This window comes from Danio rerio, chromosome 20 (assembly GCF_049306965.1).
Source record: "Danio rerio strain Tuebingen ecotype United States chromosome 20, GRCz12tu, whole genome shotgun sequence".
NCBI classification, from domain to species: Eukaryota; Metazoa; Chordata; class Actinopteri; order Cypriniformes; family Danionidae; genus Danio; species Danio rerio.
The window spans coordinates 1,040,210-1,055,000 of NC_133195.1; the positions used below are offsets into that span (position 1 = coordinate 1,040,210).

General features: G+C 36.7%; 1 protein-coding gene across 2 annotated transcripts in view; it reads right to left on the minus strand.

Annotated features, from left to right (window-relative positions):
• rngtt (RNA guanylyltransferase and 5'-phosphatase) overlaps window positions 1-14,791 on the minus strand; it is a 179,583-nt gene that overhangs the window by 56,629 nt on the left and 108,163 nt on the right. For both annotated transcript variants that reach the window (XR_012395446.1, NM_212867.1), the window contains 1 exon segment: window positions 9,650-9,718. Coding sequence is in view for 1 of the 2 variants with exons in the window: in NM_212867.1 (NP_998032.1) it covers window positions 9,650-9,718 (69 nt within the window). In the remaining variant the exon portion in view is untranslated.

Consider the following 14,791-nt stretch of genomic DNA (forward strand, 5'->3'; position numbering starts at 1 on the left):
GGTGAGTTAACCTAAATGTTAATGCATCGGCCGCAAAGAAATTGAAAGTTTTTAAAGTTCAGTGGTTGAAGTTGTGCCAAATTAATTTTAAAATTAAGTTGAATCGACTTATTTCATTAAGTATACTTGACTTAAAGCAGCCTTTTTAGTCAACTTGAAAAAACAAGGTTGAATAAACTCAAGTTCCTTGCAGCCGGTTGCTTTAAAACTTCGATTTAACTCAACTTAGAAAAAATATTTGGCACAACTTCAAACACTGAAGTTGAATAACCTTAAAATTGCTTTTAAAATTATTAGTTAACTCAACGTTTTATTTTTTAGTGTTGGGATGTGAAATTCGATATTGAACCAACTGTATTCTACCAATTTAAAGACATCGCAGAAAAGAAAATAAATAAATAAATAATTTCTAAAAATGCTGTTTAAAATGTTTAACAAGGTTCATTTATACACCCGTCATAAATATCCACACACATGTATAAGCATAACAATGAATCTGGATATTAAAAAAACAGATAATTCAAGCTTATTATAGATTATCCTATATTTATTCATTAAAACTGACGTGATTCTCCCTGACTCTTGTCTTTGGTGATGCGGAGTAGGCTGGAAGACACATTTCACAGCCGTTATCAGCCCAATTGTAAATCTTTAATATCAAACATGTTTTGATATGATCAGGGAGGCTCCGATTTGAAGATTAGGAATAGATTAGGGATACAAATCTTTAACCGGCTCACAGATAATCTGCATCAAGAATCATTCCGATCGAGGTCTTCGACAAGATTTCATCTCTGATCTTCGGCAGGTGGATATCAGCCATAAATCGGTCTAAAACCCCTGTAGTTTACAGAGACTGCATGACCTATCATAAAGCAGAATGGTGCATAAAATCCAACTGGTACCATTGGTGCCATTTTAGCAGTGGAAATGCAACCCGTACCAAACTGTACCACTTAGTAGAAACAGGCCATAATCCTTTAGCTAATACACTCCCAAATGTAGTTTTGCTGTTGCTGCTTGTTCAAAATACTCAATTCTTGCTATTTTTTTGGGATTAACTCAATTGTTTTATGTTCAATCCACTTGAATTCGTTAACTTAATGGATCTGTGTTGCGTTGGTCGAGAACCCTGCATTCTGTGCAGCGAGCAGACCGACAGGACGTTGTTCAGCATCAAAGAGAGACGTGTGACACCGCTCTGCTATCAGCGGACGCACACGGCGGGCTCCTGAAAGGGTTCAATGGGCCTTTCTTTTTGAAATGCTAAAGAGATTTGGATATGGCGGATTGGCTTGTGCTATAAAAAAATCCCTACAGCTGCAGGGCTGATCAACAACATGGTGTCAAAGTGGTTTAGCATTTCCAGAGGCAGGGCTCCTCTGCCCTCTATATAATCGCTACTGAACCTTTTGTAGAGCATGAAATAGCCTTTGTGTTATTGATGTCTTACTCTGCCCTGACGGCTCTAATCCCAGTCTTACCGACACATTTAGCAAAGCATCAGGCTGCAATACTAATAAGCTGAGAGATTCTTTGTCGACATATGCAGAGATGCTGGAATTCTGTCACATTTCGTCACACGTGCACCAGTTGTGTTTGTACTTTGGTTTATTTACAGAGTATCGAGGAATCAGAGAGTGAAATTCAATTAGGGGTGTCAAAAATAATCGTTTTTTCGGTGCACCGCGATGCAGACGCGGACAATTCGGTATCGGTTCAGTAATAATCATAACCGGTTAATAGTGACGTCATTTACCTCATGTGCGCTCTGTCGTGAGGGAGGCGATCGCGAGTATTTACAGCGATTTAACTACTTAAAACTCATAAACTGTGCACAATTTCACTGTGTGTGTTTGCTGGATCAGTCTTTCACTGACATATACAACAATAGCCCCTATTTCACTGAGATCGAGAGAATGAAAGTAGCATACTCCATTTCTCTCTCTCTCTCTCTCTCTCTTTCTCACACACACAGTGGCCCATTTGACCTGCTGGCGTGACTTTTCTTCTCTTCTCGGCTGTTTTACAGTGGTACTTTTGCATACAGAAACGAGCGCGTGTCTGCAGAGTTTTCTCCACCGTGTCTATCATACATCAGCTGTGAGATCGCCGCTGCCGCCTGCCGCTTATCAGCATCACTCATCTGTGAAGAGCGCAGTGCGCAAGAGCCAATCACAACCGCTTTTGTTGAGGGTGTGACCAATTAAAGGGGTGTAAGAGAACTAGACAAGGATCAGAAATTGAGCTGGATATTTATATTTGTTTATATTATTTGCTAAATGCTCGTTTTGTTTAAAGTTAGTTTATATATCTGACTGTTTGTATTAAATGACAAAATTGTATTACAAATAGTATATAAATATATTCATACATTTTAATACAAGAAATGCTGCTGTGAAGAAAATATAACACTGCGTATGGAAAGCACCGTCAATGCACCGTGATGCACCGAAATATCGAATCGAACCGAATCGATGGCATGATAATCGTAACCGAACCGAACTGTGAGACCAGTGTAGGTTCACACCTCTAAATTCAAAACTTTTTAATACCTTTTTAAAGACCCTTTCCATACATTTTAAGACCTCAAAACTACTTTTCAACCGGAAACACTGGCAAGATTTGACAGTATATTTACCACATATTAATGTAAGAAACTAATCTAAAACTAAAACATGATTCATAAACTGAATAAAAATCTATCAAATCGAGCAAATTCAGCAGGTTGACACCTATAGACCTGCAGAAATAATGGTGTTGGCTTGGTTTCTGCAGTAAACAAAGCAGCATGATGTCAAATCCAGTAGGATTTTATTGATTTCATAAACTACACTCTCAGAAAAAAAGGTACACAGTGGTACAAACAATGTTCCTTGAGGGCCAGTTTTGTAGCTTTGTTAAAGTTGTACCTTATATGGTACAGGAAAGACCTCTTATGATACTGTTCTGTACCTTTTTTGGTACAATTCAAATGCAATACATAATTGTTCTCATCTCAGAAATAAAGGTACAGGAGCTGTCACTGGGGCGGTACCTTTTCAAACGGTACATATTTGTACCTGAAGGGTCCATATTGGTACTTCAGAGGTACTATTTAGGTACATTTGGGTACTAATATGCATCTTTTGAAAAGGTACTGCCCCAGTGACAGCTCCTGTACATTTATTTCTGAGAGTGTACATAAGTGTTGAACAACTTCTTTGAATATCTATGAAAATAAACATTACTGGAAAGCCAAAGTGAGTTATGAATAATTTCCATATTAAAACATGAATCATCATTTAAAAGCATGTGTTTAAAGAAACTCGTAAACAATAATTATTAAGTTCTATAATGCAATATTACAAAACAACAGGTAAAACATTTGTATCTTTGATGAAGGTATATTTTGGTTTCCCATGGTATAAATCATGTTCTTAAAGGAACAAACCTCAATGGTACAAATGTGTTTCCTTGTCTTAAGGTACAATTCTGTTAGATAAAAAGGTGCTGCCCCAGTGACAAGGGTTTGTACCTTCCTTGGTACAACATTGTACCATTTTTTCTAAGAGTGTACACAGCATCTGAAAAAGATTTTATTCTCTCAGTGTGAAGTATTTTCTAAGTGTAAAGCAGTTAAATTTCTCTTCACAAAATGTATGTAGTGTTTGCAGCAAACATGCCAGCCTGTGTTAAAAATACAGTGATATGTCTGTGTAAGATGAGTATGCCTGCACAGGAGCAACACTAGGAGAAGGCTGAGTGACTGATTGTGTAGAATAACTGAATATGTAAAGCACTGATCATATATGTTAAATACTTCTATGAAGCTATATGTGTCAGAAGTTAGAATGAGTAACATATTATCAAGTTATTATCCTATCATAACAATGTATGTAAACACTTAGTTCCTTAGCATAAGTTGCATCTTTACTTTGCTGACATAGACCTGTAATATCTCTGTTGACATGAGCTAGTGGGCTGAGAGCCAAGAATAGCAGGACCCCTTAGACTAGAAAACCTATTCAAAAATGGTCAAGAGTTAAAAAGAGACTTAGGGGTGTGTCAAATAATCCTGTATAAAAATTGTAACAAACACACTGAAACTTTAGAAGGTGCAGGAGAGACTTCAGAATGCTCTGGGGTCTGCTCTGCTCTTTCTCGGCTTTATTATGGAGAATAAATTCTATTTTCTGATATTCAAAACCTCTGGTCTGATAATTTGTAATTGATGAGAAGTCAATATTTACAACACATCCTGATATTCAGATTTAATTCAGGCAAACTTTAGCATCTAACTGTACAAATCATCGAAAATTATATCAAATTTAATACCTTGCAAACTAGCATTTAAGACTTTTAATACTTTTTAAGGGCCTTAAATTTCTCTACGTTAATTTTTCAACTTTTAATATATTTTTAAGACCCGGCGGACACCCTGATTTAATTTATAAAGCACTTTAAGAAAAGTACTGCACATAAAAAGCAAATAACAACAATTTAGAGTTGAAGTCAACATTATTCACCCTCCTGTGAATTTTATTTTAATTCCCAAATGATGTTTAACAGATTCAGGAACTTTTCACAGTATTTCCCATAATATTTTTTCTGCTGTCATCATGGCAAAGAGAAAATAAATCAGTGATTAGAGATGAGTTATTAACACTATTATGATTGAAAATGTGCTGCAGATATCTGCTCTCTGGTAAACAGAAATTGTGTAAGAAAATAAACCACTTGGATGTACTTTATCCCAATTACTACAGAGCTACTTTCCACAAAATGTTTTAATTTGAGACAAAGGAACCCATTTGTGAGGAGTTTTATTTAAATGAAATGTTGACATTCTGGAAAGTCATGTGAAACAGTTATTCATGCTTTCATAACCTCAAGTTTGGAGTCCTGTAATTCTCTATTTAAGGGCATTTCGAAATCATGTCGGTCACTGTAGCATCCAAATTTAACCCAAAAGCAGCAAAATGAGTAAGAAACAGACGTATTTGGGAAGTTTCTTTGCGTAGGGGAAAAGGTCAAGTAAAGGACCTGCGAACTGCCAAGGAATAGATCAACAACCCACTTGTCAACAAATCAGGTGAATCTTTAAAGAGTGCTCTTTACTCTATTCCTCCATGTAATCTGTTCACAGCGTTTGACAAGCTGCTTTACTATCGTTTAGGACAGAAAGCTTCTCGTTTGTCCATCTTCTTTTAAGGCTTTTTTTTAAACCTTTAAGCATCTTAATGTAATGTCCAAGGTGTGATTTATGCATGTGATGTAGCTGTGCAATAGTGTTATATTGGTTTTATGGTGGACATATCGCTCTCTCGCTCTCGTTAACACACTTAAATACTTTTGCTATATGACAATATAGAAGTCCTCGTGTATGAGATTTAAGGTTTGGGACTCTGCTGAAGTCTGTTCTGAAATGAAAGTGTCAGACTTGACGTCATTCGCTATTGTTTTTAATGATGCACGACTCGCATTGACAGGTAAAAATACGATCTACCTGTTTACACTGCAGACACGAGAACACAGATCAGATTCATATCGGATAAATGTCCACATATGAACAAGGCCTGAATCTGATCTGAGTACATTGGAATCCATGTGATTTGTTCCTGCTTAAACGTACATGGGCCATATCCGATCTGTGCCACATGACTGGAGAAACAAATCGGAGTTGAGTCACTTGAACAGTGCAGTGTAAATGCTGCCTTAAAGGCTTCACTAGGGTAATTAGGGTAAAGTTAGGGTAATTAGGCAAGTCATTGTATAACAGAGGATTAATCTGGAGACAATCCAACATTAATATTGCTTAAAGGGGCTAATAATATTGAGCTTAAAATGGCTTTAAAACAATTAAAAACAAAAAAAACAAATAAAACTTTCTCCAGAAGAACAAATATTAGCGGAAATACTGTAAAAAAATTCCTGTATCTGTTCAACATTATTTGGGAAATACTTGACAAAGAAATAAAGATTCAAAGGAGGGCGAATAATTCTGGCTTCACCTGTACATGAGTATTCTGCTTTATTCTGCTTCCTTCTGTTAGCTAAACTTTCCGACTGTAGTGCATCCATTTTTAATGAATTAATTGACTTATTTGGCTATTTTTATGTTCCCTGCAGTTGTTTATCAGATTGCTTGAATAAAACACATCAGTCTTTTCTCTTCTGAAACTCCAAAAATCGAATATTTAATTAAAAAGACAAACTTCGCCACGCTGCAACTTCAAACCAACTCTTCCGCCAATTAGCATATGAGAATTAAACAAAGATACGAAAGATGATCACCACGTTCTTGTCAAGCACGTTCAAGTACAAAGTGTCCTCTTTTCTCCTCAATAGCGCTCGTCTCATTGTCTCTGGAAAAGGTCATGTGGAATGAGTGTCTCGCTGCAGATTTCATTCTTCTGCATTATGCTGGTTTCAGCTCAACAGGAATTCTTGCCTCCGAAATGAGCAGCCAGAGGACATGTGGAAATGAGGAGAGCGCCGCATGTGACTCTGAATGCAAGGCTGAAATTATTACAATAGACCTGGCTAATGCACACCTCCCAAACTTCAGTGTGTGTGTGTGTGTGTGTGTGTGTGTGTGTGAAGCTGCCGTATCACTGTACACAAAATGTCTCATTGCATTTCAGGGAAGAAAATCAATATGGGCGCAGACAGAAGCGTCAGCAGAGAAAACACATTACACTGTATGAATAAAGGGCTTTTGAGGACACTCGCTTTGATACATTTTTAAACGTATTGACGTGATTGATCGCTTGTCGCGCAGGAATGCGGTGAGCGTGACCTTTAGCTTGCATTTGCTGAAGCACTGAACCGGATTGGAAAAATGGAAATGTTTGTCAGAAAACCCCTATGATTTGTGCAGCTTTAATGATGCAACTGAAAGTGCCTCTCTCTGGCGTTTTGTTTCTAATCAGTCAGCGGCACACTGATGCCAAGCTTCTGCTTTCAATCCGGCACACCTGTGGAGAATCTGTGGTGTGTTTATCCTCCGGGGACCGTCTTCTGTCCTCTGTACACAACGTTTTTTTAAAGCCACATGCCTGCTGCATGCCAAAGTAGGGATGCTGCATTCATGCATTCGCTCTTATTCAACTGATCAAATGTTTATATATATATATATATATATATATATATATATATATATATATATATATATATATATATACATACATACAGTTGAAGTCAGAATTATTCGCCCCCTTTGAACTTTTTTTCTTTTTTAAATATTTCACAATTGATGTTGAACAGATTCAGGAAATGTTCACAGCATGTCTGATAATGTTTTTTCTCCTGGAGAAAGTTTTATTTGTTTTATTTCGGCTGGAATAAAAGCAGTTTTGAATTTTTTAAACACCATTTTAAGGACAATATTATTCGCCCCTTTAGGCTACTTTTTTTTTCGATAGTCTAGCATCAGTACACAATAACTTGACTATTTACCCTAACCTGCCTAGTTACCCTAATTAACCTAGTTAAGCCTTTAAATATCTAGTCTAATATTATTTATTTACTGTCATCATGGCAAAGAGAAAATAAATCAGTTATTGGAGATGAGTTATTAAAACTATTTATGATTAGAAATGTGCTGAAAAAAATCTGCTCTCCGTAAAACAGAAATTGGGGGAAAATAAGCAGGGGGGCGAATAATAATGTAATATTTTATTTACACACACACGCACGCGCACACACACACACACATGTGGGGTGTACTCATGTGTGCTGTTCATGCTGTATATACAGTGGTGTGAAAAAAATGTTTGCCCCCTTCCTAATTTCTAAATAGTTTTGCATGCTTGTCACACTTTAATGTCTCAGATCATCAAACAAATCTAAATATTAGTCAAAGAAAACACAAGTAAAGCCATCATGCAGTTTGAAGAAATAAAGCTAATAACTGTTTGGTCCACCCTTAGCAGTAACAACTGCAATCAAGCAATTTTCATAACTTGGAGTCTTTGTTCCAGCACTGTGGGGGAATTTTAGCCACATTGGACGGTTTTTAAGCTTAAAGCGCCTTTTTAAAGATCATGCCACAGCAACTCAATTGGATTTAGGGCAGGACTCTGACTAGGCCACTCCAAAATCAGTATCAGTAATCACTATTTTGTATTTTCAAGTGCAGATCAACAGCAGCACATTTTGTATGTAGGCTTAAATGTTGATTATTACTTTAATAATTGTCTTTCATGCATAAACAATCATTAAAAAAATATTTGTTTCTGGTGCTAATTTTCTTGTCAGTGCAAATTTACATTATAGTTAGTTTCACTCAGTCTTAGCTGTTAATTTTTTTTATTTATTTCAGCTAACAAATTTTTTTTTGGTTGTTTTTGTGTATTAAAAAAACCTTAATGTAAACATAATCTGTCCAACGGTCTAAACCAGTGACTCCCAACCCTGTTTCTAGAGGCACACCAACACGTCTCCCTTATCTGACCCATTAGCTTCAGGTTATGGAGTCTCTTCTAATGCTCTGATGACTTGATTCAGGTGTGTTTTACTAGGGAGAGGATGAAAATGTGTAATGTTGGTGTGCCTTCAGGAACAGGGTTGGGAAACACTGGTCTGAACAGTCAATCAGACAACGGAAGTCATGTATAATTCATTGATTCCTTGTCCTCCAGCTTAAGTCCCTTTATTTATCAGGGGTCGCCCTTTATTTATCAATGATCCAGCATATGTTTTACGCAGCGGATGCCCCTCCAGCTGCAACCCAGTACTGGGAAACACCTATACACGCTCACATTCACACTCATACACTACGGACAATCAAGCTTATTCAATTCACCTGTACCACATGTGTTTGGACTGTGGGAGAAACCGGAGCACCTGGAGGAAACCCACACGAACGCAGGGAGAACATGCAAACTCCACACAGGGATACCAACTGGCCCAGCTGGGACTCAAACCAGCAACCTTCTTGATGTGAGGTGATAGTTCTAACCACTTAGCCACCGTGCCGACCATTATGTATAATATTTTAGTAAATATATCCAATTTGTCTACTCGGGTTAACACAACATGACACATACACACATGGTATTAGTGCAAGACTCCTGTTTACACAGCAAACCAAAAGCCCGTCTGAGCATGACGTCTAGATTCGAGTCGACAGGAGCCTCAATAGCATTTCAGATCACAGCTTGACAGCGTTTGTGCGCACACACACACCGTATAATACAACATTAACCACGGATTATTGCTGCCAAAGACTGAAACACTTATGGAGAAGCCTGAACGAACTTAAAACAAACCCTCTTATTTACTCCTGAGCTCGCTGCAGGTCATTATTGTGCAGAACCGTCGCCTCCAAATATCACAAACAAATCTTAAATCAAGAAGTGTTTTACAGACAAGCAAAAATATCATCTTGTTTGCTGAAAGACATCAAAATGAAGTGAGTTTTCCCTTAAAACAAGCAAAATAATCTTCAGAATCCAGTGGGGTGAGGAAAATCATCTTATTTCGAAGCGAAAACAAGATTATTAAAGCTGTTTTAAGGAAAAAACTCACTTAATTTTGAGTTATTGTCTCTGAAAATAAGGATTTTTTTTTTGCTGATCTAGAAAATGCTTCTTCATTTAAGAGTTTTTAGATATTTGGACTAGAAGCAAGATAAGAACCGACTCTGTGTGTGTGTCAGACTCACCCCTATAGGCTGGAAGATGAGACCATCCACTTCATGGCTGACCTGCGAGGTGAAACTGCCCTCCAGGAGCTGAGAACAAAGCAACAGACAAAGAGAATATATGATGTGTTGGTTGCATAAAAACATACAGCCAAGGGCAGAGACACACTCTCCAAGAACACAGCAAAAAAAAAAAAACAGTTTCTTATTCAACAGCAATAAAAAAGGTGACATCCAAATAAAGTTCCAAGAGAGACTCCCGAACTCTCTCTCCATCTGCCATCCCTTGAAAATAAATAGCTGCATGGCTGAGCCAGATATGACATGTATTGGCCCACTCGTCTATGCAGAATTGTTATAATTTAGCCACATTGGAGGGTTTTTAAGCATGAATTGCCACAACATCTCAATTACATTCAGGTCAGGACTTTGACTAGGCCACTCCAAAAATCACACAAACATGCAGTGATGTTATCAGAATGAGAAAGAGCTTTATTGCCAGGTGTGTTCACACAAACAAAGAATTTGTTTTGGAGCTTCTACAGTGCAACAGAATGACAGAGACAGGACAAAAACAGAAAATACATATATTTTAAAAATAGAAGTAGTGAATGAATGCAAATATACAAATTGACAAGCAGGCATGGGACGGTAACCGTTTTCAATTTCAGACGGCACTTACAGGTTTTTGCATATGAACTCTTCAAATACAGATCTGTTTTTCTATTCAAATACAAAAATGTACAAAATACCAAAATATTAAATCAAACCAAAAATGTATCACATTACAATAAAAGATGTGTCAAGATCACCAGCGATTTAATCCTTGCAGATCACTGGAGAACTACATTTGTCACTGAACTGGACTACAAATACCATCATGCACCTCACACACACACCAGTTCCTGATGCACTATGATTAAACACACGGCTGATAACTCATTATGGACTGATGGACTGATTGGCTGGACTTTATATTCACTTCACACACACACACACACACACACACACACACACACACACACACACACACACACACACACACACACACACATTGCTGAGTCTTATTTACAATGTATAGTATTTTAAAGTGTTTTTCCTTGTTTGCCTTTGCTTCTTTTGATTTTAATCTTGTTCTGTCATTTTTGATTCTTCGCCACTCAGCCTGACCATTTGTCTGTGTTTTTAGATTTCGTTTCTTTGATTTTCTTTATGCTCCTGTGTTCGGACCAACGCCTGCACAACTTCTCTTTAAATAAACTGCACATGGATCCTCACGTCTGTTGTCCAGCGTAATTCCTTACAGATGACACAATAATTAATTACTTTGTCAAAAATGGTTTATTCTGTTTACACTCTGAATAAAAAAATGATAACAAAAGTTTAGAAAATGGTAAAAAAGATTAAGTACTTTGCTATTAAACTGTTTAAGAATAAATTAGAAAAAGCTCAGATAACTTTAACAGACAGGTATGATATGTAATGAAATAAAATCCATCAAAAAGTAGTATGACAGTGTTTGCCGTTTTTTTGGTGAACTAAAAAATATCTTTAAAAATGTGTTGGATATACAATGAGAAAACGATTGCATCCATTGGGAATCGATTGAAGATGCCAGCTAAAAGAGGTGTGATGTCAGAGGTGGAGCAAGGAGTTCTATATTTAATTAAAGATACAAAGACAAAAACACTGTTGATCCTTAATGTGAATGATGAGAACTGATGAACGGACACGACAAACACAAAGAAAAGCGAGTCAATTTCGATTTGCGCCTCACGTTGGCGAACGTCCTTGAGAAACGGCGACCGGTAAACAAGGCATTATAAAAGTAAAGTGTGCAGCGATCAAAAATGCATATCTCAAACAGAGCAGAAAGTACAGTGTGAAATTGAGCGAGCGGGCAGACCGAGCTCTCGGCCTTAGCATTTTCATTAGCGCTGCCGCCGTCTATAGAGCAGCGGCCGTAAATGAGTTCCTGTCTAATAAATGTTTCAAGACCTTGAGCCTGTTTGTGTTTAAACAGATCTCTGCTGTCAATGTTCGCTTCACAGCTCAGACAAGCTCTATCATCCTGAAAACCCTTCAGTAAAAAAAAAACCTGGACTTCTTTCATTAAGCATAATCTGCCCTCAGATGAACACTCTACAACCTTACCCACAATCCATTGGGATTTGGTTATATTAGCGCCGCAGACGAGAGTTAGAGCAGCAGAAGCCTTAACTCAGATTTCCCTTCCATGACATTCCTTCTAATGAAGCAGGACCCTCCAACTTGTTCAATCCACCTATTTTGCATATGCGCATAAATAAAAAATGCTAATAGAAACACCAAGATCTGCATACATTTTTAAAAAATACACGAAAAAAAAAAAAAACGTGCATGCACAAGTGAGTAAGATAAACGCTTTATAAAGGAAATGCACATAAACTATGATGGAAAGACATTTACCGAATAAAGTTCCTGTATGCAAATTAAAAAGTCATGTGATGGATAATATGATAACAGAAATAGGCAAAATGGGACGGCACTAACGGATAAAGCAGTGGAACGATTACATTATATAATAAAATATCTGACATTTTTTGGGGTCATTTTAAAATCCCTCCGCAAAAATGTCATCAAAGTGGTTAAGTATTATTATTATTATAACATTATTATTATTATTATTATTACCTACAGAACAGTTAAGGGTTCGCGCTACCAAAAGCCACTGTGCATCCATTATTTTTTTCTAAAAAGAAAAAACGTCCAAAGTTGCTTTGTGCATCTTATCGGTTATTCGATTTTCTTTTAGAAATAAAAGATTGAAATAATAATATCAAAAACGAAGAAAAAAAAAGTAAACATACAAAAAAGAAAATTCGAGGTGTTTTTTTTATGTGTTAAAAAAATGAATGAGAAAAATAAATATAAATACTGTATTTGCCGCCTGATCTTACGAGGAAACGTTATTATTTTACGTTTTGTCAGTTCAGTGGCAAATTCTAACGAGTTCATTCATACGGAAATGTACGATTTTAGAAAGAAGGTGTGGCTACAAACCCCACCGCTAAACCCAACCGTCATTGGGGGATGAGCAAATCATACTAAATTGTACGAATGAGATCACACAAATTCATACGAATTAACCACGAAATCAAAATGTTAGAATTGAGATCGTGTTGGTATTTGAGGTAAAGACGCACACATCGACAAGCTTTTGTATGCCGATTTTGAAGACATCTAGAATGCTAATCAGTGTTTGTGAAGCATGCTGAACGCCTTTTAGATTAAATTATTTGACTAATTTAACTAACTATTGAAACACAGCGAAATAACAAACGTGACAGTGGTTTTACCTAAATTCAAAATTAATGACGAAATAAATTTATTAAATTAGTGATGGTCCATTTTTAAAAGACACGGGATGCTTTTCAGAGTGTTTGTTTGTCAGATAAAATTAATTGTTAATTTTTATTTTAAAATACTGTATTAATGCCTTCATGACTTGAAATGATTCATGGTAAAACTTCGAGAAGTGGAAGCATTATGGTTTCAACAATATTAAAACTTTCTTTTCAGAAAAGTGTTCAGTAAAGCAATGTAATGCTTGCACGTAACTTCTAAATAAACGTTGTTTCATTTAAAACATGCTAACAAAAAATTAATATATAGCCTATAAACGACCCTTATATGAGAAATATGTCATCTTAATGTGAAAAATATGTCTTAATAAAAATAAATAGCCACAAGAGCATATCTTTATTAATTTATTATAATATTATTATGTGGAAAAAATAATAGCCTATAGTAGTCTAGCCTGTGTGTGGCAGCATTGCGTCACTGTGAATGAGTCGGCCTATCTAATTTAGAAATATAAAAAACAAGTGTTTATTCGTTTCTGTTTTCTGCTGATTTTATTTTTTGTTATTCGAAATAAAAAATTTAAATCGAATAATTTTTGAATTTAGCGTTTTCGTTTTTCACCATGAAAAAGAAAAACGCTTCGTATTTCAATATTCGTTTTTGAATTTTAAAACGAAAATCAAAAAACGGCTCATTATTAATTTTTCAATATCCCTTTCTAAAATGAAAATCCAAAGACCAAATGATACACTGACCATTTTCATACGATGAGACAAAGAGAACCAAATCGTCACTTCCTCAAAACCACGAAATCAAATCACTTCACAATTTTGACAATAAACAAAGTTTTTAACAATAAAAATGTAAAACACCTCATATTTTAATTTGCATTTTTAAATATTTATTTGTTTCTCAATATTTGTTTCTGAAAGGAAAATTGAATGACCAAAAGACACGTGACCCTTCTGCTACCACAGCAAACTCCATTTGCCGCCAGTCTATCCGGAAGTGACGATTTCACTCTTTTTGTCTCATCTTTATTCGCAAATGTTTAATGCAATATTTCAGTTAACGCGCATCATTTTAATCCTCATCTTGGGATGGAAACACAGCCACTGGCTGCTTTGTTTTCTCATTTAATCTCTCAGAAACACATCTGCTCTGCTGCCGAAAGAGCCTTGGATGGCGAATTAAAATTCCAGTCAGTCAGGCAGTCTGCGGCAAACAGCATCTTTCATGGCTAATAGAGCTCAGCCTCAAAGCTCGGAGGAAATCCACCATATTAGCCTCTACCTGCACACTATTGGCAGTCCGCTCAGGTGTACGGCGAGTTAAAGCCACGTTTCAGAATCCAGCCCTCTTTAATGAGAACATTACGGCTTAATGAGATCATTAACTCCTGTTAAACTCTCTGAACGCGCGGTGTGTGAGATGAAACGTTGGCGGCGAACGTGTGGGAAGAGTCCGAAGCGCTGAGGAACAGGTAGTCTATGCGATGACAATGGCTCTTCACAGTTTGCCTTTGAAAACAGAAATATCCCATCAGAGAATTGGCCCATCTTTCCTTTGTTCTCTTTAGATTTACAGGCTTTTCTTATTACGATTTCTCTTGTCATGCTGTTTTTATTCCCTGCATTTACTTTGTTCTCATTCACTCCTTTTTCAGTCGATCACATCTCATTCACTCATTTATTTAATTTCAGCTTCGTCTCTTTATTTATGAGAGGTCGCCACAGCGGAATGAACCGCCAACTTATCCAGCATATGTTTTACACAGCGGACGCCCTTCCAGCTGCAACCCAGTACTGGGAAACACCC